General features: G+C 38.0%; 1 protein-coding gene and 2 long non-coding RNA genes across 6 annotated transcripts in view; 1 reads left to right on the forward strand and 2 right to left on the reverse strand.

Annotated features, from left to right (window-relative positions):
• The window catches only part of THSD7B (thrombospondin type 1 domain containing 7B), a 319,547-nt gene that overhangs the window by 197,324 nt on the left and 94,255 nt on the right, over positions 1–27,968 (forward strand). For all 4 annotated transcript variants that reach the window (XM_040561821.1, XM_040561819.1, XM_040561818.1 and 1 more), the window contains exon 14: positions 23,157–23,351. In XM_040561821.1, coding sequence (XP_040417755.1) covers positions 23,157–23,351 — 195 coding nt within the window. The remainder of the gene's footprint in view (positions 1–23,156; positions 23,352–27,968) is intronic.
• LOC121072317 lies at positions 22,282–22,638 on the reverse strand. The gene is made up of 2 exons (XR_005821119.1): positions 22,571–22,638; positions 22,282–22,477 (listed from the first exon to the last, which is right to left on the reverse strand). It is a non-coding gene; the product is annotated as an uncharacterized LOC121072317 (long non-coding RNA).
• Positions 26,942–27,963, reverse strand: LOC121072316. The gene is made up of 3 exons (XR_005821118.1): positions 27,679–27,963; positions 27,148–27,389; positions 26,942–27,074 (listed from the first exon to the last, which is right to left on the reverse strand). It is a non-coding gene; the product is annotated as an uncharacterized LOC121072316 (long non-coding RNA).

Raw genomic sequence — 27,968 nt, forward strand, 5'->3', positions numbered from 1 at the left:
AACTTTTCTTCAAATAGGCTCTTTAAACTGAAGACCTTAAAGCATGACCAAAAATAAGTAAGTTTATTAAAAAGCTTTTATACTCTTAGTTGTTGGAAAATCATTAGAGATGCTTTTCTCTGAGCCATTACCGGAATAATGTCATCTTGTCCATAATGATCTCAGTCAAGTGGAATAACAAGTTCTAGAAATTCCAGAGACATTAGGTGGGAGGATAAAGACAGGATATTTATTCTTACAGTATGGTGGTACACAAGATACTTAGTTTGGTATTTATTTTACCTACTTGAAGAAATGGTTGGTTCCGGGTTGAAATGCTGATGCTACTTAAATCAATGAAATATTAGAGGACTTTGTCAGTTCTGTGGGAAACAAAACAAAAAACAAACAACCAATAAACAAACAAAAAAACACAAACAAACAACTCAGCTATTGGTGAAAGGAAAAATAGAGATGTTGAAAGGAATGGAAAATTTTGTTCTTGGCAGATATTGTTTATTGTCATGCTGCTAAAGTTTGGCCCGTCTAAGGATTTTTTGTTAGAGAAGCTGAGTAAAAGTTGCATTTTGCATTTTTCCTTGTTCTACATCAGTTAGAAAACACTTCTTATTAGAAATTATTGTCAGATTTCTTTAAATAATTAAACTATGGTATTGAACATGAATATTAGAATCCTAAATGACAGAGCTCATCAGTGTCGCATACTGTAAATCTTCAAGCACAAGATATGTTAATTGTGGCATGTCACAAAGGTGCAAAATGAATCCTGATGTCGTGTTGACTGAATGTGAACTTGTGTATTTATGTTACTCCAGCAGCTTCATGTCTGCAATTGAGGTTTAGACATGAATTTTTCAGTTTCAGAATACGTGAATAACCATGGCTTAAACTGCCTTTCAAAAATCCCACAACCTTACTGTCAAACAGGTGCAGTAAAATTGCAGTATGGTAACTGGAAGTGACGAGAATACTTAGAAAATGCTTGTACTAACACAAATACTTCAAGTAACTGTGAAGTGGTCAGTATTTCCTACATTTTCTTTACACATCCAGTGCTGCTCTTTTCTCTTGGCACCATTTCTAAAGATGTTCATGTCACTGTGTTCAGCCTAACCTGGAAAGAGAATTAATTGATTTTCTTTTTTTAAAGTAGCCTTTCTGTTACGGAAGATGAGAAATAGTGGTTTCTAGTACACAGAGAATTTTCATTGGGATAGAAGTTTTCTTTAATGTTCAAAAATATATTAAAAAAATCTAAGCACTTTCTAAAACTGTTTGATTATTGCAGCATTAATGCTTCTGAGCATTCTTCCTGTTCAAAACAGCCCCTTCTTCCCTTTCATTAACAGTATTGTCATTGAATTGCTTCTCAAAGGATTCAGAAGAAGATTCAGTCTTCCTTATATTATAATAAATCAAAAGAAACTTCATCCAAAAAATTGGAATTCCACTGGAATAAAATTACTACACAAGAAAAAGCCATCTCTATATTTTGATGGCAATAGATAGTAATGAAAAAATGTCATCTCCTAACAAAGATTTTTCTAAAGTCAATTTTTTTCCTGGCAGCCACTGGTTTTGCCTAGTGCGTGAAGCATTTATTAAAGGATTTCTGATATTGGCTTTGTGAAATAAGGAAGGTATGGAATAATATATTCTGATATTTTACAGGTTTTTCCTAAAGTAGGGTATTTTGTAATGTCAAATTTGGATCTCGAATGTGAAGCCCTGTAGAAAATGTGACTTCCTACCACTTTTCTGGGCAATTCTAACATCAGTACTGTCGTTTCTTCTTGACAGTCCCCAGAAGTTTCAGTCCTGTGATCATATATTTATTTTCTTTGATATGTGCCCCAAGGTGATGGAAATTTCTTCGAGTTATCTCTTTTCTGCTATCTCTTGGATATTAACTTTCTGTATCTTTGTTTCTATTCCAGTGTTTGTGTTGGCAAAAGAAACACTTGAACTAGAGGTATGCTATATGAGGGAATCTAACCAACCTATTAAAATGTAATAGGCTTGTCGGAGGCCATCTACTTCAGCATTTGTTTAATCCAGGGTGAAGTAGATCAGCATGTCCTCAAGGGATGTATTACGTGACAGAACAGCACTCCCAACCGCTGCTGTGTGATAAGAATATCTGGGCTTCCATAGCCTTTGCCCTTGCTGACCACGAGCCTTCACTGTTGGCTTATTTTGTTCCTTCTGCTCTCAGAGGACGTCTTAATAATAATAGGTACTTATTAACAAATTTTGAGAAAATCAAGCAGGAATTGGTCTGCAGTACTGAGCAGATATGTGTAGACATTAATTGTTGACAGGGCCTGAAGGATTTAACTCTTCTGTTGCATTCTGACCTCACAGCATGAGATGCGGTCATGACACATATCGTCACTGGGGCATATTGGGGCATTTATTTCATTCATTGAGGCAAATCAGACATACTGTGTTTGTGAGAAGTTGCTTTGACCTGCAGGTGCTTTTCAGTTCCACTTTGAAATGATCAGGTAACGGAGCACACAAAAATCACTGCCTGCAAGATGGATGGGTTTGGTGCAGGCTGCATTGCTGGTGAAGTTGCATGTGAACAAACCTCCAAACAAACGGGAAATACATTTGTGCTTTAAAATAAATAGATATCTTCAGTGTGTAGTTTCACGGAGTATAAATTTTCATGTAATCTAAGCACATCTGCTCATAATAATTAACTTCTGTGGCATATGAAAGGAAAAGCTACATCAGCTCTCTGGTATGATGAGATGGATTGCTTTCTGTCTGTTCATCATAATGATTAATTGTAGCATTTATATGAAAATGGCTGCTCTTTATTCATTTTTGTTTTTAGATCATGTACCTTGCTTTTTTTTAAATCTTATTTAAATGTAATTACTCTGAAAATCTGGTATGAAAGCATAAACTTTCCAATTTTAAGTGCTTTGATGAGAAACCAGGCAAAAATGTGTCTCTGCTTAAATTGTCTTATCTGAAGACTTTGAAAGATGCCTATCTTTCCTCGTTACATGGATTTCAGAGGTAAACATAAATATAAAAAAATAACCATGAAAGAAATTTAGAAGGATTACAGAATTTCAGTTGATTCTGAAGGCTGGTGTTTCCAAGAGGCAAACTTAATAATACTGAAACATAACAGCAGTTTTCAGTTGGTCCTTTGGTTTTGCAAGTATTAAATATTTACAGTGAGGGAAATATAACCTGTTGCCCTTCCAAAAATTAAATACAATTAATTTATGGGCTTTAGTTTAGTAAAATTTGAGTAAGTGCTTTATTGAATGTAAGCTTTCAGATGTGCAGTGGAAGAAGTGATGGATGTACGAGTACAGCTATCAACTAATGCTGGTCTGTCAAGTAGTTTGATCAGGGGACACAAATGATCCTATTGTATTTACTCCCAGTGCAGTCATCATCTTCTTCCATTACTCGAAAAGAAGTTAATAAATGTTGTACAGGTAATCCCTGCTCTGGTTCCATTATTACTGTGTTTTGAAGTCTCAATATTTTTTTTTTTCTTTATTGATAAGGTGATTCTACACCTGCCAGTGCAATGCTCTGGATAAGCAATATGCCTTCACCCACAGCATCTCTGCAGTCAGCAGTAAAACTCGTGGCGTTTCCTTGAACAGAAACCCTCCTCTAACTTCTGTCCAGAAGCATTAACACCAGCAAATAACTGCTGGTGAACAAAAGCATCAAGGTGTGGAATTGGTCTGTGTGCCCTGCAGTGCTAACATGCTAACGTGCTAACTGTGCCATGTGAAGACTCCATATAGCAACTACATAAAGCAAACCTTTAGAAATCTCTGGCTGACCTATTTTTTTTTTTTCTTGTGGGTATAAAGATGAAGGAGGTCACTCACAAGTTTTTACTGGCATTGAGTTTGTACAGTAAGAATTGCGTAAGCAAAAGAAATGATGTGTGGAGAGCATTTATTGAGTGAAAGTCTAAAACTCAGGTAAAGTTGCAGTAGGTGTGAACAGAATTTAGCTTACAATTTAAAAATCTTTCTAGGTTGCTCAAATCATATTGATTAAATGATAAACAAAGTACTTGAAATCTCATGGTGACTGGCATAAGATCCGTGATCAAATTATACTGCAAACAGAGCACTGTAAAGGAAAATGTCTTCCCCAGTTAGTTATGTCTTTTTTTTTTTTTTTAAGGATTTCTTATTAAAAATTCCATCCCAGGATTTTCTCAGAAGATAAACTAAGCTCAACAAAGAAGTTAATGCAAAAATAAACTATTGCAAGGCATCAACAAACAGCTACAGTAAGCAAATAAGCAATTTGCAGATAGAGTCAACATCACATGAAATGTTTATAAAGGTAATATTTAAGATCTCATAAAATCAAATTGTATTCAGATACAATAACAAAAGTCAGTAATAAAACAGCGGTGAATCAGGTCCAGAGAGAATCATAAAGCAAAAGGCTATGTTCTGTTTCAGAGTTTTTTAGTGCTAAGCATACTATATATTTTTATGGCAACTCCACCCAATCTTTGCTTACCCAGTTACTCACTGTCGAGTGTGTGCATACAAATCAGACTGCTAAAGGCATGTGCTTTTTGATGCACTATAATTTAATTATTAAGAAAGCCATTTGGATGTCATTTAGGATTCATGGTGCTGAGCATTTTTAGGATTTTGTCCTCAAGGAAATAAGCTATTTCCTGTAGTATGTTTCAAACCACAGCGTATGTAATGCCGTGTGTATAACGAGTGATCAGGGAAAATACTATGGAGCGAGGAGGGAGGTTAGGAGGAACTGGAGAGCTGTGTTTCCTTACAGTTCAGGAAATCCTGACTGCAGAGTCCTAGATTTTCTTTACATTGCACATGCAGCAACTCTGCTGCATTTGGAGTCTTCTGGAAGTGCATCATCAAGGTTGTTAATGAAAATTTGAATTAATAATTTATTCCATCTTAATAGTGAACCTTTACCAACTACTGTCTGTACACAGTCTTCCTGCCAGTTTTTCTTCTACTCCCTGCTTGTTTTGGTAGGATATACCTTGGGTACCAGAGGAATATCTGTGTCAAAAGCCATTCTAAAGTGAAGGTAGATAGCACCCGTTTTTTGTTTTCTTTCCTAGAGTGCATTAATCTGTTACAGAAAGAAAGTTCAGACATTTAACTTTTTTTTTTTTATTTAATTTTTTTTTTACATATTGGATGGGAGAGATGCCAGTGGTGTTTGCCCCTGTCATTGTCTGGATAATAACTTGTTTTTTGTGCAAATACATTTGCACAAAATTTTACTTCCCTTTCCATACCTTTCTTTTTGCGTATTTCCATACCCCTTACTTTAAAATAAATAAAACAACAGCACTGGTACAGGCTAGGGAGGGTGTTTCATGGTAAGTTGCACTTCCTCCACGAGATCACAAAGATCAGGTCTTTAAGTTTGCTAGAGCAAGGATTCATTAGGACTGCCAGTTTCAAAATAGCTGGCTTATCCTAGACAGCTCTTTCCCCTGTAGAGGCCTGAGATTTTAATTTTGTTTTAGCTGCTAATTGTCACACTTGCAGGATTGCAGCCGATATGCTCGTTGAAGTGGGGGGCAAACTTCTTTGGGCCTCTTTTTTGGCAGGTGGGGCGGGAGAGCTGGAGGGTGTCCGTCTGTCTCCACATTTACAGAAGGATCCTTTGTTACCTTTAATACCCTTTGCTCATTCTGAATTATGTATGCTTGTGCTGCGGTCGTCTTCTAATCCTCAGGAACTTGACCTAGTTTCCACCTTTCTTTGAGGGCACTGAATAGCTTTTGACTGAGCTTAGCTGAGCTCCCATGCTCCTGCTTATCTGTGGCTATGCCCAGTTCCTAATGAGACGGCTTTCACTTTGCCATTTGTTGTTTTTATGAGCTGCAACTTCCTGCAGTTTTTTTTTTTTTTTTTTTTTTTTTTCTACCAGCCCAGCCTTTCAGGACACCTCCTGTACCTTTAATAAATTTATATGAATGTATTCATACACCTACCCATCCGAGCTGTTGTTACCTGTGTAATTTTATGGTCATTCACTTTCATCCTCCCTCTACCCTGCTGTTCTCCATGGGTTCTTCCTCATGCTGTATGATCTCGCTGAGTAGGCTTTACTCTGTGTCCTGCCCCCAAACACCAAATTTTGCCAAATTCACCAGAACAGTCTCTGAATTCTGTGGACTTTCTGAGCTGTTCTGTGTTCCTTTAGCACCAGGTGGTGTGCTGTGGATGGTGTCCTGCTGCTTGCTCACAAGTTCACCTCATTTGATGTCCTTTGCCCAACATTGCATATATTCCTTTCCAATTGAACCATCGCCTGGGTAAACTGCATGAATTTGCCTGTTAAGTTTTGGCTGTGTCAGGACTTCGCTCAAAGAAGTATGTAATGTAATAAGTAAAAATTATCAGTCGATTTTTTAAGACTTTGTTGAGTAAATATAGCGTTATTGCGAAACCTCAATTACCTTTCCTGAAGTGTAATGTAGTAGATCTCCTTCCTATCTTACTGTGGAAGAGAAAAAAAAAAGGCAACTAAGACCTGTCCTGGAAAAGGCTACTGCATGATGGAAGAAAGCTATTCTCTAAGGGTAGTTATTCTTATTATGTAATTATTCTGTATAGCAGTTATTCTGAAAGGAAAAGTCAAATACTGATAGCAGTTGAGTGTTGTTTGCTATTTAGTCAGTGTTTTTGTAGGTGCAGCAAATTTTGTGTTGATAAAGGATAATTTTATTTTTGGAAGAGATTGTGTATAACGTGCTTTTTTGGAGTTACTGAAGAGTCCCACCATAATCGTAACGGAAAGTATATTCAACTTCATATTAAACATATACTATGAGAAAGGTGGGTTAGCATTTGGAACGTAAAGAGTTAAACTTTTCCTCACTTCTCCACAGTCTTTGCTCGTCCTTTTGCTAGGAGAAGACTGTCAATCTTGTGTCTTCTAAATGTATCCTGTGACCCTACCTCCAATGCATGCTTATTTTTTCTACAGTAATTTTATATAGCAGTGTGAAATAGGCTTCTGTTATATTGGACAATGTAGAATACAAGAATCCATGCAAAACTTCATATGAATCGTGGCTATTTTGCTTGCTTACTGTGCTGGAAAACCTTGTAGTCTCATCAAGACTTCTGGTTTTTTGATAGCAGACACATCAGCATTGGCAGTTCATCTTCTTTTTCTCTTTATTAGAAAAACTTTCTGTATTTTTGTATTGAGTAGAGGAAGAAAACATCTGGTTTTGTGTTTGTAGTTTATGTGAATATATATGTCAATAGTAGCTGCTGCTCTCCAAAATTTTCATTCCACCCAGGAGTTAATCCTGTGTTTTTTTTTTCTTTTCTTTTTAAGTTTCACTGGATTTTGACAGTTGTATGAGTACTTAGGAAGTGGGTTAAAGCTAAAATAGCCATTTAATGCCTTCCTTCATAATTTTCAGCAACTAGGGAACAACTTTTTTTTTTTTTTTTTTTTTTTTTTTAAATCTTGGTGTAATCAGTAATTTTACTAATAGTATGCTTTGATACATTTTTTCTTTACCTTTCGACAAATTGCATTGTTAATCTTGTACCTCCAATGTGTGGTACTTAATCCTATATTCTAACCTTTAATTATTTAACTGTTAGTTTTGATCCCTACATGGAAGGCTGTGGAGATGTCTTTGTTTCACACACCTAATGCTTTATGAGATAAACAAATAAGTAATTCATGCTTTGTTTTCTCTGTGTGCCACATAATGACCTAGTCATAATTTTTGAATCGGCTGTCAACACACATTAAATCAGAGCATCTATTTGAAACAGTAGTATTTCATAAGCTGCATGTGACAGTTCATTATCTTATCTGTGAGAACTCCTTTATTCCTTCATCTTGCCTCAAAAACAATATCCCTGCAATTGAACTTTTGGTAAAAGTCAAGGTCACAGCTTTGGAATAAAGTTATGTATGAGAATTGCCTGTCTCCCTATTGAAAATGTGAGTAAATCAAAAGTACTGATACGGTAATCTCAATCTACAGGATGTTCTCTTGTGTTTTGTTGAAACTAAAGGATAAGAAGTTTTATTGGCTTTTAAAAACTGTTCCTTTTAGAGAAACTTCCTTGAAAAAGCCTCTTATTAATAAATCTAAATAGCGTTAACGCTACACACACACACACAAAAATAATATCAGAAACAGCAGTAAATTATAGCAGAAAGATATATATGCGTGTGTGTGTGTGTATACATACACAATAAAACCTGCAAGGAATGGAATTTATGTATGTATTTAGGTAGAAGTGTGACATCTACTTAAATTAAATTAGTTTAGGAAATTCTCTTCAGGTTTGCTGAAAGTCAGCAGAAATTCCCTGTATTTTCTGTTGGGTCTGTTCCTTGGAGGGTTCTGGGAAGGGGAGAAGAAGGGAATATTTTAATCGGAAAGCCACCATTTTTCCATGGATTTATAATTTTTTTCATGGAATGAATGTCATGAAAGGGACTGTCTTAATGTGGAAGAATGACGCCATTTGGTTTCATTTGATTAAAGGAAGCTGGAAAACAACTTTGCTTTTGATTATACAAACTGCAGTTCATGTACAATGAAATGAGAGGAATCTCCCAGAAATCTGTTTCAATTTCTGAACAAATTTTGGTTTGATATTGTCATACGTCTTGCTAATATGTCAAATCGTTATGAGTTTCTAATTATTTTATTGAGTGTACCAAAAATTAGAGTCTTTGTAACCTTTTAATTATTGCAGTAACTTCAACTTCTGCTTACAATTTGACATTATGACATTGAAAATTGTAGTCAGTTTTTTCATACTTTTGAACAAAAGTCTTTGTTTGACTTTTGGCCTGCTGCAAGGAATCATTTAATACTTCCTAAAAATTATATTCCAAACTTTGTAGGTTATTTATAATGCAGGTGATTAAAGCTTTCTCAGTACTTCTGTGTTTCTGTGTGAATCACAAGCCATTTGCTCCTGGAGGAGACTCAGTTTTAAGAAAATTTCTGCATGGATGGATAACTTCTTAATGCTTTTTAGGTCATCTACCTGTAAGAATCAGCATCGCTTTTTAACATTTTGCTGAACAGCTGTGTGCCATGCAGAGAATACCGAGCGTGGTGATACACCTGATAGGGAAAACATTTCAATTCTCACCACTCCAACACCTTCCCTCGCCAAAAACCTAACAACTGCATGATTCTCATGCCTAGCAATAGATATTCATTCCATTCTCCTATTCCTTTGTGGGAAGAAGGCCCAGCACCGCACACGGGATCATAAAAGCCCAGAGAAGCCTTTTTCCACCAACTGCAGGTGACCTGGCACCAGTAGGAATGCATAAGGCTGTGGGCTCTGTAGTAAAGCTGGAGAAAAAGCCTCATATGTGGCTAGCATCATCTTAATCTTCCAGGGGAATTAAGTTTACATCCTCCTTTACATCACTGGGTGTTGCGTACAGGTGTTGGGCCGAGGGGGATCTGAGCAGACTGCTGCCCTGGCACTGCCAGTGGGACGCCTCTTGGTGCCCGTATGGGTTGCAGGGACTTTGGGTTCAGAACCGTGTTCTTCACTTACAAAGTTTGTCTGTAGGAACCGTGGTCAGTTTTCTGCCTTAATTCCTGACATGGCTTAAACTTCTGCTCACTTGTTATCTGATGAGATTGGTGTGCTTGGCAATTGAAATCCTTTGTGGAGTATTTCACCTACAGGACACATTATTTTTTATTGACCTCTTTAGCAGGAATGACTGTTATTACACTTGGCTGATATGTATAGATTTTTTACCCCTCTTACTTTATTACTAAAAACCACTGCTATTCTATTTTTTCAAGGATAAAATATACAATAAAATTCATACTTGACATTCATTTCTTTCTAGGATGGCTTTTCCCAAGGAGTTTTCCCAGCTGGTTGCCTGCAGCTGAGCTCTCAGAGGTATCCCAGCACACAGTTCCCGCCTTCTTTCCATTCCTGCCTCTGTCTTTCCCTGCATGGGGATAGACCCCTGGGCAAATGCCAGTTTTAGTGGCACTGATTGCACTGCTTTTCTGAAATGATTGGAGTTGGTAGCCCAAGAGCCTGGGGGAAGAGGAGTGCTCTATTTGGGCTGAAGGGATATGGGCTGTTCCAGCCCCCCAGCAGCCTCTCAGGCTCTGATTCCTCTATTCCTCTTCAAATTCTTTTTTTTTTCTTTTTTTTTCTTCCCTATCTAGGGTTTCTGTGCTTCATCCATCGTCATGTTGAACTGTGGGCAAAATTGTTTTCAGACACTGCCTTTGTTCAATTCTCTTTTACCAGATTATATTTTTATACACATCAATGAGATCTGCGATGTTGGGTGAAAAGCCATAAAAAAAGAAAAAAAAAGTCAAAGTAATTTCTGAGGATTCTCCTTTTCCTTATTTGAACATTCAAAATTTCAGACTTAATTGGTTTCTCCTTTATTCCTCATTGCTTGTGATGTTATAGAACCTGAAAGAATGTCTTGGTTTTCATTGCTTCTAGTATTTTGTTGCTAAACTGTTCGTTAGTTTATAGTGAGGGATCTGATATTTCCATACGCACCCACACTTCCCTGCTAGTGTTGCCCTCATCTACTGAATAGTAGTGTTAACCTTTTGTTTTGTTTCGCTTTTTGAAAATAAATAGTTTTTATTTTAATGAATTTTGCATTGTTTTGAGTAAATGAAAACAGTGGATGAAGCCTTGGTATTTAATAATGTAATGCCAGAACAGAACTTCATGGCATAAAGTTTAGTGGTTAGACCAATATATTAATATTTAATCTGTATAGCAATGTTATTGCTCTAGTAAACATCATCACTTCACACATTTCTTTGCAGGACCTTCTTTTGCCTCAAGCTACAAATGAAAGATGCAATTTTATTATAAGTCTCTTGGATTAGGTGCACAGGAGCTGCATTGGTTGACATTACCTTTGATATATGTGAGCAAAAGTTTATAGTAATTTTTTCTGTTTCCATTCTAAAAGTTAATTAACTGATAAAATATAACCCTTGAGGTCTTCAAATAGGACAAGACAAAGGTTTAAAGAGAAATTGAGACAAAGGTCTGAAGCGGTGAAGGATCTAGAAAAGGTAAAATATAGATACAGTATTTTTAGAGAATCTCTCAGGTCCGTGTAGCGATACAAATTTATTTGGCTGTGTTATGTCAAACTTACTCATAGAAACAAGTTACTCTGAATTCTTGGTGTGCTGTAAGTATTTACACTTCCATTAGAGCAACAGCCAAGAGTAGGTTTCCCAAATATAGCACATTCAAATGGAAAGTTTCCTTTCCTTTGTGCTTCTGATGGAATTAAAAGCAGCTATTTACTGTTACTTTGAAAGACACGCTTAAAAATTTCAAGTATCAGTTCTCTCTCCTGTAAAGGAAATGTGAAGTGAATCTTAATGGATTTTCAAAGTATTGAGTTGGTTCTACTTTGAATTTTATTTCTGAAATAACTTATTTTAAAATTAAAGGTAATTACCATACCACTTTGGGAAATTTTGGAAGTTCCTCTGATTATGTTTCCTAGGTTTTAGGAAAAATGATAATGCTGGGTATAATTGGCAATTTCCTGTGTTTCCTCTGCCAAGTTTTTGGTTTTGTCATCAGCAGAACAGCGAAGGAGGGTGCGAGGGTCAGATGTTCCTTTACGCTTCATTTTGCTGAGGCCAACTCAGCATTGTATCAGCGATGGCTGCTTCGTGATGTCCTCCATGCCTGGCATGGACCTGCCTCTCTGGAGGTGGTCGGAGGTCCTGATGCTGTGCTTGGCCACTGTGGCAGCCTCATATTTCCGCCTTCATGGGAAGGGGAAGCTGGTGATAACTAATTGTGGCTCAGCCCCTTTCAAATGAGCTAGGAGAGGCATACTCAGGATTTATAGAAATAAGAATACATCCCCGGAGCTGCTGTCAGGTTACTGTTTCTTCTTTATGTTTCATGGGCTACTGTTGTCCTGATATTTTTTTTTCTCTGTGAAAATATTTTTTAAGAAGTCAGAGAAAGTAAACATAAAACACTTTTGTAAAAGTTTTGCTCCATGTTACATTCCAAAGACAACCTTCCCCTGCTTTAATTGTTCTTCATTTTAAACATGATGTGTCCGATCTTGTTGTAATGGCAGCTGGCAGAAACCTTTTGCATCAAGAAGGATTCGCACACACAACAATTTCATGCGACAAACTGCTCTGAGCTCCAGCAAAAATGAACAAAACTTCACAGGTGGAAAGGGAATAAGATGAAAATCAAGCTGTTGATTTATTGTAGCCAAGATTAAAATAGTTTGTCTTGGAAATACTATAATATAAGAAAACTTATGATAGTATCACAGTCAGCTGTACCCTAAGGTTAGCTAGAATGAAGCATATGAAGACTATCTAAAAATCCTAATAATCTTCCAGCAGGGTGGAAAGTATTGCTAGTTCTGATGCAATTTACTTTCTGTTGTGCTAATTTGTTTTTATTGCATTTGATTGTTTTTCAGTTAAACAAACCAGCAAATTATGGTTCCATTATTTGTAATTATACGATCCGAACCAATGGTAAAGAAATCAGAAATAGAGAACTTTTTGTGCCAAATATTGTATTTGTTATACACGAACAAGCCTATAGTAATCAATCAGTATTTTGATTATGTATTTGCTTTAGAAACAAATGCTTGCAAACAAATGCTTTGTTCACAGATATTAATAGGAAAGTGTAATAGGATCTGTTCCTTTCCTATTGAAATAAATGTGATTTTTGGTATTTTCATCAAGAATGCAATCTGCTTTATAATCCCCGCACAGTTACAGCAATTTGGTACGAATTTAAGAAAAGTAGCAGCAGCTAAGTAAAAAATGTTGTTTCCTTTTTTCTGTCTATAAGAAAGGAACAGAATGTCATCACAAGAAAAAACATACCGTACGCTAGGATATCTCCCTTCACATCTTCTCTGTGATCTTCTCCCTTGTTTTGGGGAGAGTAAAAGGGGAAAGTAAATCGTTTCTTTAGATCTGTTAGCTTCAAAAGAAGTGTAAAAAGGAATGGATTACCAGAGAGAATGATCTCAACAGCAAACATAAGAATTATAAAAATAATTACTCATCTTTTGTTAAAAGGCAGACTGATTGCAACTCCTTTGCTCACATAAAAATAAGTTAATTTGATGTGACCCAGGGGAAATGCCAGTTCTTATATGTATGGGAATCAGAATCTTATGCACATTATATATAAAAACGTCCTTTATCATCTTGGGCTGTTACTGATTTCTGTGACTTTTTTTTTTTTTTAATTTTTTTCCTCAATAAAGAAAGGAAGTATGCCATGAGGTAGGGTTTCTCTAAAACACTTTTTTTTTTTTTTCTTCTACATACTAAGGATGTTTAGGAAGAAGTATAAAAAGCTTTTCTGCATGTATAATTTCCACATTATGTACACATATATAGTGCTCCCACACATCAGCATAACTGCTCTTACTGGGAATCAAATCTGCATACTGGGTAAATCTGCTGAAAAGCCCCAAACATTTGATTTTTCAAGGTTCTGTGTGGGAACCTTTCCATCATTTCTTTCTGCCTCTTTCACCTTTAAGTACCAGCACCTTTACGGTACTTAGAAAGTACCGATCTTCCAATCTCAAGTACAGTATCTTTATTTTGGCAGTCAAGGTAGACAATACTGTAAGACAGCTGAAAGATCATTAATTTAGATCTTGTATAATGAGTATGCATTTTTATTGGCTTTGGTCAAAGTAGACTTAGTTGTTTATCAGTTTTAGGCTGGAGGTGAATAGCCAGACTTTAGAACTCAAAGCATTTAGTAATTCTTTTTTTTTTTTTTTTAATTATTATTATTATTATTAATTTATTTATTTTCTGTAGAAAAGTGATGGGTAAAGTGGAAAGTTGTATGCAAGGCCATATGTGCAATGTGCAGTGGTACTTCAGGAAAATTTAACATCGGTTTCCTTGAATAGACTACAGAAAGTAATGAAGGGGTTTCCAAGTTTCCATGTTAGTCCCTTCCTATTGCAGTTTTGGACTTTGATAAAGATGACAAGTCTGTATGCTGTAAAACGCCATGGTTGTCTGAATTCTGCAAAAGCGTGGTTAATTACAAAAAAAAAAAAAAAAAGAGACCACTTTCTGGTCTTATTTTAAGTCTGTCCATATCTATATATCTTTACTAAAGTGCAGTGGTACAACCAGCATTATGCAGGCACTACTGTCAGGGAGGAACTGATAATTTCAGCCCAACCTACTTATCCTCCCTTAAACATTAGCCCTGTGGCCAAGTAGTGAGAAAATCTGAATTTTGGGGAAATAGGAATGAATACAACCCAATGGACAACAGACTGCCATATAACCCCTTTCTGCAATGAGAAGACCTGTGTAACTGCACATTAATTTCTGCTGTCTTTATCTGACCCATAAATGTGACACATCTCACAGGAGCAAGACCATGTCTGGGGGTTTGTCCAGAGAGAAGGTGAGTGCCCTTGCCCATACTCCCTCTCTCTTTGAGAAGCAAGAAGTAGGCATTACACAAGCTTTCACCATGACACTTGTCCTTGCTTTTCTGACTCTTGTAACCTTGATTTTCATGCTTTGCCCCATTTGAAACTGAACAGTTTCTGAGCAGGACCCAGATCTTTATTTGTTCTTATGAAGCCTCATGGATGTTTATTCACTGGTTAGTAACCATGAAATTAAGATTTTTTCTTCCCAATAAAATGCCTGTGAAGTTCAAAGGCATCTCTTTTGAGAAAAACATTTCAGAAAACATTCAAAGCAGATGTGTATATTCTGAAGTCTTGTCATTTAAACATAGGAAAATAATAGAAACAGTGTGGGGGGGGTAGGTTCCCCCTGAGAAGCAGGGCTTCATTTAAGGCTTCACTTTTCTGAGCTTCTCCCAAAATTAGTTGGGTTAGGCTGAAGGTAAAGTGCCTGGAGGGCAGATTTATGTGGGGCTTGGAGCACGTCTGGTAGGATGGGATTTGGGCATTGACAGCAGAACTGGGGAGGAGGATAACAGGCAGGTGTGAGCGGGAGGCGTCAGGATGAGCTGAAGATTGCTGAAGGGGTCATTAATCGTGTGTTCATGATGGTTTAGTTGTTGGTCTCTGTCGAGGTGACAGCAGAAAGTAGAAAGTATCTGCAAGTTGGTATCAGCAGTTTTGTCGAAATAGTCTTCTGATAACAAAAAAACTTTGAAATGCACATTTGGCTGGACAAGCTTGGAGGGGCATTTTTCCAAGACTTTCCTCAGCTTGGTTTTGCCGTGTGAGCTGGCTGTCGTGTTCAGCCCCCCACTGCTGTTGTGAAAGATACCCGTGAGGTGCTACTAAAAACTGGACCTGCGTAGATAAAACAGGCTGGATTAGATTTAAACCCATCCAGCTCTCACTAAAAGCACTGGCCAGTGAATATATAACTGAGGCAGAGCTCTCCAAAGGAAGTCAGTACTTTCAAAGTATTCAGCTAAGTGCTTTTCTGATTTGAGTTACTAGCAATACTGTAAATATTGTTTGTTTTCAATTTTCTCACCCATTATTTGGCATATTTGATTCTCTGTATTTACTGTGCTCTCAATGTGTGTATATGTAACAGGCTGTCTTAGTTTTATTTTCAGATTGTGCAAAAATAATTCATCTTACATATAACTTGATGATTGGTGCTACAAATAAATTGAACTTGAGTACTTCTAGTAATTGTGGGCCACAGAAAGAGGGGAAAAAAAAGAAATATATTTTTGTATTTTGCTATGTGCTATGTTCTCTGAAAGGAGCAGGAGCATAATTTATATCATTAATCATCTAATGTGCTTCTATTGATTTTTCTTTTTAATAGAAAATGAAAGTAAAAGCAATTCAAAACCTGTAATAAAGTCAGAAAAAAAAAAAAGGAAATTGTGAAAGATTCCTTAGACTGATTGCATAATGTAGAAGTGCTCAGATTGAAGTTATTCACTGGCCAAAGTGAATTTGAAACATTAAAAAATCATATTCTTTTGTCTTTCTAGCCAGGCAATGTGTGAACCACTACAATAAGAAAACACTTGTATTAAAATGGAAATGGTGCTAGGCGTTAATGTATCAATCCCCTGTTCTACAATTCCGCCTGTGGGTGGGAAGAGGAATGGGCCTCAGAGCAATATATTTCTCTCCTATTTTTCCTTAAACAGTGGGCAATCCTGGTTCAGAGATGAGGAAGAATTAAAATATCAAGTCACGTAGCTTAGCAAAATTGACATGTACAGCTCAGTCCTTTCAGTGATTCAAATCATATATTCCCCACCAAATAATCAATAACCTCATCCATAAATATTGAAGGAAAAAAATGTACTCTAACAAGTTACTTTAAAGTGGAACAGAAGTGAGTCCTGTTTCAGGCATTGCGTTGCAGGATTCCTCCTGCACTGATTTTACTGGTTTTAATATGCAGCCTTGGACATTTTCAATCCCTTTCAGACAAACTGATCCGTTCTAGTTCTTGCTCTGCGCTGTTAGCTGAAAGGCTCTCAGCCATGAAGAGCGGAAGGTGTGGGATGTACATACACCTTTGGCACCCAGACCTTGTGTGCAGACCGGTTTGTCCCTTCCCGTTGGGTGAATGCCAACGACGTTTGCTTTGGAGCTCCACGGCTGGCTCAGACGCGTGCAGTTGGGGCCGGCTGCCCTGGTGGCTGTGCAGGGGCTGGAGGTGACCCCCATCGGGCTGACCCCTGGGGGGGGTGCGGACGGATGGGCTGCATCCTGAGGTTCCCGTACCTAGGCTAACCTGTCTTCTGCCAACATACATGCCTTCTCGTGGGAAGGCTTTGGGGAGAAACCAACCCAAAGAGCAGCTACAACATGGACCTTTAACTTGAGGACCTTCAGTTTTGCATGCTTTTTTTCCCCTTCTCTTCTGATTTTATCCCCAACAACCCCTTTTTTACCTGTTATAATCTCTTCTCCACATTAATGCTCTATACCAGACTTGTCTACCCAATTCTTCCCTAATCCCCTTTTTATGCAAATCATTTCAGTTGCTTTTCTTTATCTTTTCAGTTGATATTTACCATCTTTATTGCTTCCCAACCTCATCTCAGGCCTCCCGTTTGTTTGTAGTGCATGCTGGTTGGGGTCCGTGTTTACTCAGAGCTCTGTTTATGTGGTGCCATTTGTTAGCCTTTTAGCACTACTGTCAATATCATTAATAATTATCAAATGGGAAACTGGTGATCTCAAAGTCAGTTTCACTGCTGAATAACTAGTTGTTCCAACTCTGCCTCAGTCATTTTTGCTAGATTTGTGCCTGCGATGTCCTTCCCGACATCATTTTTTTCTTTTTTTCTGACCTTAAATAGTTATGTTGTGGTTTCCTCCCGTAAGTCCATGCTTCACGTGAGTGCTACTGAATCCAAGGAGAGCATTGCAGTGGTAAAGGTCTGTGTATGCTTATGTCCTTACAGGATCAGGGCCTTAGACTTAAACCTGAGTCTCAGTAGAGCCCTATATTACGTATTCTGTAAAGTGTACAGTACTGCTTACTGTCTCCTTCTATAATTAGGGATTGTGTAACTTACCAAAAATAACATAAATGTTCCACCTGGGATTTTTGAGAAACTAGTTGCAACTATGAAGGAGCATCAATATCAAAAATAAATGAGATCATCGTGATTTATTAGACTGGTTACAGCCAACAAGTCTGAATAAGTCTTCTCCTCTCCCCTCTTATCCTCTCCTCTCTCATCACTGAACTCCTTTTTCACTCCTTTTTCATTAATGGCACATGTAAGAAATAAGTTAACTAGTTAGTGTTATGTTGGGGGTAATGAGAATAATTATACAACACAAAATGAGAATTTTTCTGATCAAAGGGAAGGTAAACAGCCACATTAAAATAATTAATTTGACTTTATGTACTGGCTTTGATTTTTCACAGGATTTTAGAAATTGAAGCCAAAGAAGATCATTACACCATTGTGTCTACACCTCTTGGAGGTTATACTTCTTGTAAGCCTCATAGGTCATCCCCTTTATTAAGTCCACCCATCTGATTTACGCTACAGCATAGCTCTGGTTTTAGTGTCTGGCCTGCACGTACCTTCCTGGAATTATCCGTCATTGTTTTCAGATGTTCTAATGACATTTAATTCCAAGTTTTGAAGCCACTAATGTAGGTGCCCCAAATTGAAGTGCCATGGTACAGCATAATTTTACTGGTTGGTAGTTGGTATTCTCACTCTTCAGCTTTTTACTCTTAGGAAACTGTTGAAATGAATTTTTAAAGGAGAATTGATTATAACTTTGGTAAATGAATATGATTACCAAGACTGTCTGTAATTGGATTTTTACTTAAGAGGAACTATATTTATGTTATCTTTCCTTATTGCTTGCAATGCTGTGCCTATGACATTTCTTTCTCCATACACTCCCTTTTGCCGGGACCATCTGTGGAGCTGTAAGTCAGGCGTGTGCCTACTGAGAGCGCTTGAGCTCCCCTGGTTTGATGCTCCTGTGTTTCTTTGGTAGTGGTGTAACGTCCTCCAAAGATGTAGTCAGCGTCTCTGCAATTTGTCAGCGTACAAACATTTGATTTCACTGTGTTCAAGTTTATAGAAGTAGTGTCTGCTATTCACTCTTAATTTAAGATAAACGTAGTTAAAGAATATAGCTTCCATATGCTTCTTTATGCCGTATGCTAAGAAGATGGCACACAAATGCACTGTTGTGAGTATAAATACAGAAGAAGAAGACGACAGAAATTGTCATACTGAGTGTCCCGCTAGCAATCCTAATTCAGTATCTCGACAGGGCCTTGTCCCATCAGAAGGGGAGATCTCCTCCCCAGCCCATTCAGGTAGCACTTGCCTTATGCCTCGAAGTGAAGCAGTTGCATCTGCAGCTCTTTTCATCGCTCATATTAATCACTGGATTCAGCTGGCATCTTAATGCACGTATCCACGTGGTGAGTTAAACAACTCCTGCTCTGCTGTGAAACCAGGCTTTGCCTCCTGCCCGGCCGGGCTGCCAGCAAGGGGTCCTCTAGTCACACTCCTTCATCAAAAGATACTTTCTCTTAGCATTTGAAACACGGTTATCTTTCAGTTCAGTTCATGATCTTGTTTTTATTGTTATGAGTGAAAATGTACTTTTTTTTTTTTTTTTTTGTGCCAGCCGCTGTTTGATATTTATGTCGGCAGAACTGCATTAAATTGTCATCCTGGAGCTTGGCCCCAAGTGTATAATTCCAGTTTGGTGGTGTTTACCGGCACTAATAAGAAATAGTGGGACTTCAAAAGGAAATCCTCTATTTCTCCTCCTCAGAGGAATCAAGATTGCAGTTTGAAACCCTTTATCTGGCAGTGTCCTGTTATTAGCTGTTTCTATTCATATGTTTGTGTCCATTTTAAATGCTGCAGAGAAATCATACGCTATGTCTAGGAGGGATTTGCAGTTACTATGGGATTATTTTTTAACTCATTGCATAGGGCTGAAAATGGACTGTATTTGCCCTTCAGTGGTATCCCACTTAAAAAAAAATAAAAAAAATTGAGATGTTGACAGAACAGAAATTGCTTTGCAGTGTGAGTTTGTTTAAAACCATTATGACAGACCTGAGGATTATGAGGAAGTATTTTCTTTGTAACAGAAAACACAATGAGCCAAACCAATCAGTGGTTTGAAACCACTGAGGATGAATAATTTTATTAACTTTCCTGAAGGTCCACTAAGAAGAAATTTGTCTCATTCTGTTTCCAGAAGTGCCTGTATTTGAAAATATTTTCTCTTAAAAGACAGACCTAACCTAACTGGGAAATAAGTTTGCAGCAGGCACAAAGGAGGTGCCTGTTTCCTGAACAAACCACTAGGATCGATCTGGCAGCTGTGCTGCTCCTATCTGCTACTTCTGAGTCCATTAAAATGCTCTAACAGGCATTTGTTTTATTATTTAATTTATTTTAGCAATTCACGCAGCTCACCTCAGACATAGCATATGCATACAGCAGAAGTCCTACTGGTTCTTGTGACTGACATGCTGTATTTTGCTTTTGTTTCCCATTGTTGCTGTCAATAATATCAGCCTCGTTCCTCTCTTCCTCGCTCATGCTTCTCCACGTTACATTTCAAGATGTCTCTTATTAGACAAACCATTACTCTCTGATTTTCAACTCCTTCTTGTCTCTATGCTTTTTTCCTTGTTGCTTCTTGTGGCAAAAATGTGATTACCTTTGCTGATCTCTGAGAGTCTTCAGGCTCTCTTTTAAATCCTACTCTTTTTTTTTTGACAAGTTTTTGTGTGTGATGTAATCCCCCTCAAATCTGGTTACTGTCGTCTCTACCATATGTCTTCAAAATTACTACTGCATGCATGCAACACAGCATAATCCATATTACTTGTTGTTTTAATTTAACTTTCCTCTACCCATGTTTACTATTGCCATTAATTTCTTTATGCTCCATAATCTCTGTCAAATATTTGCCCTGACCTTACATATCCATTACTTTTAGCATCTAAATAGCCTCAGCAAACTCAGTGAGTTATTTGTGTGCTTAAAATTAAGGGCATTTGTGCAGAAGATGTGGCCATTACATAATAACTCATTGCAGCATGGAGCATCTGTTTTAACATTGATATTTAAAATTTCCATCACTTGTGTCACCATTAATAAATGTCAGGAATGAATTGTGGTCTTCTGTCAGATAGTGGTAAACATTGCAACAGGACAGTTTATTATGCAATTGCATATATTGCTAGCTGGGCCTGCAGCACAGGGTATTGCTCACTGCTCCCAGACACAAGCTGTAGCAAGGCTGAGAAGCCCTTGCATACACTTGACCATCCTTCATGTGGACGAGTTTGTGTTGCTGAATCTTTGGTGTCCTCGGTGAAGGTAATGAGGCTACACAGACCTTGGGCATCAGTCTATTACTTGTTTAACCTTCCTGGAGAGGGCAATTACCCTGCTTTCCCGTACAGAGTGGTGACCCCTTCCTCCTGCTTTCGTTATCGAGAAGGGGAATGTCTCCACGTTTCTGACTGCCAGCGTGGAGAGATGGCAAGGGTCAAAAGGATTGAAAGTGAAAGGCAAGGATCAGCAATTTAGAGGTGGCTATTAATATGCTGATTTACTGTCACTTGAGTCTAAAGAGACTTTTAACAATTGCTTGCCTTTTGCATGCTCTTTAAAATGCTGTGTTTTTTTTTTGTTTTTTTCTCCTTAGAAATCAAATTGCATTTTAATAAATTACTTTTATTTCCAGGTGGTTGCCGACTCATCCCTTACTCCCATGCAGTACTGTACTTTAAAAAAAAAAAAAAAAGTGTGAATTCGTTGCAAACTTACACCCCACTAAATCCTTAAACTGTAAGAAAGCAATGAGTTACTTTCCCCTTTTTCTTCATGCACTCCTAGTTACAATAAGTGCTGGCAACAAAAAAAAGTATATTCTGCCTCAAAAATCTGAATTATTTAGAAATCTCCATAAAATAATAATACAGGTTGTTAAAGTTAAATAATAATATCTGGTTTAAATCATTTCATCTTCTGTAACTTTATGATACAATGGGAGGACTTGCCTGAAGTCAGAGGACCTAACATGACTAAACTCTTGGGGCCAAATTTAATTCCTAACTCTGTCCCTGTTTTTACTACTTAAATCAAGTCATGACCTATCTTTGCCTTGGTTAATGACAACGTAGGATATAAATAGCCTATAATCTTGGGGATTTTCTGAGAATTAATTATTATTAATGAAATGAAAGACTCCATGATGTGCAGACTATTTTTATTTATTATAATTACTTATTATTAATTCACTGAAACTTTAGGAAGTTTTATTGTAGGCTCCTTGTGACTCAGATTTATACGTTAGTACTTTTGTGCTCCATCATGACTATTCAGTGCCATTACCCAGCCTTAAAAAATTCATCATTACAGGCCAGCTCCAAAAAAGGATGGGAGTGCTGAAGGCAAACGGAATTGGCTTAAAACGAAATTCGGGGAAAATCAATGCCTCTCAGTCTTGGGCTGTGCTCTTGGCAAACCCCATTTGACTCTTGCCTTACACAAAGGCATCTAAGTCCAAATTTGTAAGACCTCAGTCCTACCCCAGGCCTGCTCCTGCTCTTTCCTATTGCCGTGGTGCAGTCTTAGAGAGCGGGTGAAGCTTTAGGCAGGGGGGCATCACGTTTTAATGTGACAGTGGCAGGTGTGAAGGCACTTCAGTCGGATGGAAGTCATCAGAGTGACGCTGTCCTCACCTGAGACCCAGAGTAGCTGGTTTTATTTGCTTGTTTGTTTTCATGTTAGTGCATGCATTCAGTAGTGCTCTTATAGGAAGCTGTCATGCTCTGGAAAAGCAGGCTGGCAATAAAATGCAGTGGCTGTGTCCCCTTTCTATCATGGGATTACCAAGGAGGAGGAACGCATGGGTCTCCTGCTTGCCAGGCTGCAGGCTGAGAGCTCTTCCCCTTCCTCCTAAACATCTCCATCTATGCAAAAGAGAGTCAAAGGCTTAAATCCAGAGAGTGGGGGGCCCGAGAGGAAGCACAATGTTTAGGGCACACAGTTTGGAGGGTGCTTACATCTTGCTGCAGGGAACGTTGAGCTTCATAAGCAGCATCTGCTGCTCAGACAGTCATTCCCTTCATCTGAAATACAGAAGAGATAACAGTTTTGGAAAAAGAAGCTTTCTTTTATCTCTTTTCCTTTTCCTTTTTTTTTTCTTTTTTTTTTTTTTCTCCCTTTCTTTTCACACTTCAAAACAGTTTCAGTTCTGTGGGCGATGTGTGCATCACAGCTCGGGAATCCTGGCCTCGACCAAACATGCTTTATGGCACATAGCTGCAGTATTAAATCTCTTCTCCTTTGGTCGTACAATGTATCATTGGTTGAACCGTTGCCCCAGCACTTAAAATGACTGCCTCCTTGAGAATATTGAATTTATATCATCATTTAGATAACAAACCGCTCAAATAAGAATGTGTCTTTATGGTTTTGTGAAGCTCTCAGAACATGTTTGAGTGATGCATGAATAATGACCTAAAAATAAATCAGCTTTATACTATTAACCCAGAGGTGTGAATCTCCCATGGAACACAAGCACGGACTAAATACAGTGTAATACAATTCATACAACAATATAAAGATTTCTGTCCCTTTACTCTTCAGCTGTCACGTGCCTGTCAGAGACCAACGAATCTGCCGATGTCACTGAATGCCTGAGGTGGGCAGGACCGATGCCGCCTCTTGTGCAGGAGTGTCTCGTTCCCTGCAAGGATGACTGCACGTTTACCCCTTGGTCTAAATTTACAGCATGCTCATTTGATTGTGAATCAACCAAAACTAGGAGACGGTCACTCACAGGTATAATCTTTTATAATATTTATCTGGTGACGATGCTCTTGAATGATGTTTCTTGGATGTTGGTGAACTGATGTTGGGGCTTTGGAAAATTCCAGCTGGGATAGTGTACATCCCTAATTGATTTTTGGTCTGATACTGGCTGATTTTTGGTCTGATACTGGTCATTGCCTGCTTCTGCTTTATGCATGTGCATTTCGGGATGAGAATAGTGCAGAAAGTCTCAGTGGTAGAAAGCCATTTTTAGACATAAACCAAATAGTGACAATGCATTATGCAAGTTTACCTGACCTATTAATCTGGGAAACGTGCAGCAAATGTGCGTAGAAATAGAAAAATAAATGTATTTCTCTGTTTAAGACTGTTGAAATCTGGATAAACTTTAAAGCAGGTAATTCTGTGCTCAGCAGTATCCAGTAGCTCAACAGAGCAAATTAATACCATGAATGAAGAAAGAACGGTGTTGTTTAAACTGTTTTGCTTGATCTTTTATGTACGTTCATAAAACGTTCTAGTTCAAACCGTTTAATGGAACATTCTCCCATACTTGCTGTTATGGTGGTTTGTAATTACATTCTTTGAATGCTGACCAAACTGGAAAGCTTTCTAACTGTGTGGAGCAACTTGGTTTATTGGGATTTGTTCATCCGTCCCCACTGTGTCTCCCCATCCTCCCTCCCACCCCCAAGTTACTTCAAGCCAAAATTAATTGTACTGTTTTTAGAAGGTTTACAATGAAATTACTGTTATTATCCTGAACATCCATGTCTTGTCATACTTTTGTGTTTGAGAGCTATAGAGTAGCTGGCTTTAGTGTGTTCCCTTCCTGGAGTTGAGCTCCACTACCAGAGGTGAAACTTCAAAGACTTCTACTGTAGAGCAAAAATCCAACAAAGCCATAAAAATGTGCGCTGCTCTGATAATGTCTGGGAACCAAGTGACAGCAAACTATGGCACCTACCACTGTTCCTTGCTTCTAGAATCACTTGTACCATGATTTTTATTTTGTTATTCGCTTTGTTACTGCTGGAATGTTCCAAGTTTTTAGTAACTGACAATCACAGCATACAGACATAATGGCATAAAACTGCCATTCATGAGTATGATTCGCTATAGGATAAAGATTTCTCTTTCATAAAAATCATTATTATAAAATGCTCTATTGTTTCTGTCAAAGACCATATTCTAAAATGTTCTCCATATCAGTGCTTGTATGTTTAAAGAAGTAGAAATCCCTATCAGAATAATATATGCTTGATCTTATAGAGATTGTGATACCGTAAGAAATATTAAGTAAATATTTATAAGTAAAGTAATTTACTTATTTATAAGTAAATATGTACTTCCAGGTAGTTTTAAATCAGAATTTTCATTATGAACATGTGTACAAGCTGCAAAACAGTATGGTTCTACCTATCTCCTTTCTTGCTCTGTTATACATCAGACATAGATCCATTCAAGACCAAAAATGGTTTCTGCTATTCAGGTTTTGGTGGCTTATCTCCTCACCTATACTGCATTTCTCGTGATCTGACTCTCCCATAACACCTTGCTGGGTTCCCTTCTTCCCAACGGGAAGGATTTTTAAGCCTTAGCCCACTCCCTGCAAAAGCATCCTGAAAACAGTGGTGAAATACAGCAGGTGTCCCAAGTGGTGCTGGGTGGCACAAAGCCACAGGGAGCAGCCAGGGAAGGGCCAAATCAGAAATCGGCTCTGGTATGGCCACAGTTCAGAGAAGTCAGCGAGATCAGTGCTGACCTGTCTTAGAATAAAATTCATGAAAATTGGTGCTGGCCTTAGTCATACAGCTGGAGAGCAAAAGTCTTGGGAAAAATCTCATCCATATAAACTCAGTCCAAATATTTAAGGAAAGTGCTGTTTAGGGAGTTCTTCACAGTTTTTAAACAAGTCCTTTACCCATTTGTATTTCACCTTTTCTGTGGGAGCGTGTGAGTTGTATCTCCTTGCTCATCATTGCATACGTCTATGCTCAAATGAATGCTTTGACTTCATTTTAAGAGTTCGTTAACAATGTCATATTGCGGGAATCTGCTAATTGTTTGCTAAGTATTTGCTAATTGTTTGCTAAGTGCCTCCCACTCAGTTTTCGATAGTATTATTCATTTTACTTTGTAAGTAATCATAGACTCTACATTCAAAATTAGTCGTTACTTAAGAAGCAAAAGACTTATTACAAAGCATATCAAAATTCAAAGTCATTATGATGAATATACATTTTATTAAGCAAGTCTTCAATTAATAGTCAAATATTCAGTGTACTATAGATATAATGCATTTTATGCAGATAGATATTTTCTTAATGTCATACAGTTTTTATGGATAGTATGTACTACCTATAATATTTAATGTATCTAAAGTTAGTGTTCAGAAGTTCAAATTAAACAAAAAAGCTTTTTAATTGAAGGGTTTGTGTCCTTGAAAATTTTGGTGATGACATTTGTAATCATCATTTTCAAAGCAGTCTGTGAAGATGATAAAAATATCACCATCACTGATTTTAAAACTGCTTCTTTGTGAAGAGTATGGTACGAAGGCCACTTTTACCTTTGATATAGGGCTTTAATAGCAGCTTCATTAGAGGATTCCTACGCAATGGATGGCAGGGCAAGATGGAAAAAATGTTTTGTGGGAGAGTGAGATTATTAGCATCCTTACCTATATCTAATATGCTTCATATAGTCATGGCAAAACTTAGAAACCATGCAGTCATGGGCAAGTCCCAAAGTCCTATGTTTACTAATACAATGCAAAACATTTGGCTCTACATTTATACTGATTTCGTGGCTTCCATCAACTTGCTGAACATGAAATACTGGAAATGCCACTAGAAAATTCCCTATCTGTTTAAAGCCTTTTAAGAATTTCCTTGAAGTATGTGGAGTTGTACCTCTTTTACCCCACCTGAATTCATTCATAAATATTTGTTATGAGTGTTAGGGAGGATAATATGAATAATTTCAAGTTCCCTTATAGTCCTTCGTGGTAGCTGACTTTGTAAAAGCCAGCGCGGCATGTCCCCTGTCTCCCAGGTGCCAGGCTCAGCCGATGAAGGCTTCCCCAAGGCTGTGGACGAGGAGCCAGCCTGGTCCACAGCTGCTCTTGGGGATTCTCTTCCTCCCCCGTGGCTGTAAGGGCGCAGGGAGATGGGGCACAGAGCCAGGCACACGGATTCACGTGCTTAAAGGGTGCTGCAAACATGCTGCACTCTCCTTGAGGGCTTGCCCGCTGTTGCGCTGCGAGCTGAAAAACAGATACTGGCATTATTTGCTTTCTTTGAGTTTATTATCCCTTTGTGTTTGCAAACTTTACCTTCCCCAGGACTCTCGACGTACAATTTTGAAAGAGCTGGGGCTTGGAGGACGATCGTAGTAAGGGCCCTTCTCTTTGGAGATGCCTGCTCATAGCAAGCAGGTGTTGATAAGGGCAGCTGTGCTCCTGCTGACATGACTGCTGGTGCTGGACCAGCAAGGGGCTTGTTGGGTATATAACTTCATGTTTCTTTTTACTATCGTACTGGTCTGCAGTTGCAAGGAAAAAACTTTTTTTTTTTTTTTTTTTGAGATCAGAGCTTTAAAAACTTTTTGCAGAAGTATTTTTAGAGTGTTCAGGATCCCCAAAGAGTGTTTGAGGATGTGATACAGAGGCAGTTTGTTAGCAAAGATGAGTTCTCCCCATCTGTGTGGATGACAAACACAAAGGCATTCCTGAGTTCAGACAGCATAAAGATTGCTCCACTTCACATTGGCTAACCCATGCCAAGAAAAGCATTGATTTTACCTTTCAGAGGCTATACACAGACCTCTTCCCCCTTGAGCAATTGTAGGGGTTCGGGGAGCATGGATTCTCTCCTTTGCATTATTTCTTCTTGTACCGGGGACCTCTTCTCATGTCTAGAAGTCCTCCAGGAACGGGGGCTGCAGAGTGCAGTTGCGAAGAGCTGCCCTGCAGGTTCATTTAAATGCGTCTGCTTCCCGAAGCTACCGAAGGGGAAAGATCTGTAAACAGCCTTCTTTTCAAACCTATTGAAGGAATAAAGCAAAAGAAAAGATTAAACCAAATGTAACCACTGAAATGCTTTCCAGCCCTAATAATTTACTGAGGATTATCTTCTCTGGTTTCTTCAAAGTACGGTTTGTGTGCAGAGTGCATCTTTAACTAATTTGTAAAGTAGCCTCAAAGAAGAAGTTGTGGCTAATGTGGAGTCCTTTGTAAGTTGTCCTGGCAACCATTGATTGCAAGCGAATGGAGACAAACAATCAATTTATTTTCATCAGATAATTAGAGAAAAGTGATATTATATAAAATTACAAAGTGTTTTCTGGGCAGACCGTTACTCCAGTAAGACTTTGAGTTTTGCTCCTTGCCCTATCCATCAAAACAGTATTTCCAAGTTCTCTGGTTGCCCCTGGAGATAAATACATTGTCCTTGCACTCCAAAGCACTGGCAGCAGCTAATAGATGCTTCGGAAACGTTCCTGGATATTAACATTCAGATTGTCTTGGTTCTAATGTGTTGAATTCCTGCAAGTATAAATAATATGACATGTCGTTATCAAAAGTAGCAGATGTTAAGCTAACGAACAGCTTTCTCTCGTTGG

Source organism: Cygnus olor, chromosome 6 (genome assembly GCF_009769625.2).
Source record: "Cygnus olor isolate bCygOlo1 chromosome 6, bCygOlo1.pri.v2, whole genome shotgun sequence".
Classification (NCBI taxonomy): domain Eukaryota; kingdom Metazoa; phylum Chordata; class Aves; order Anseriformes; family Anatidae; genus Cygnus; species Cygnus olor.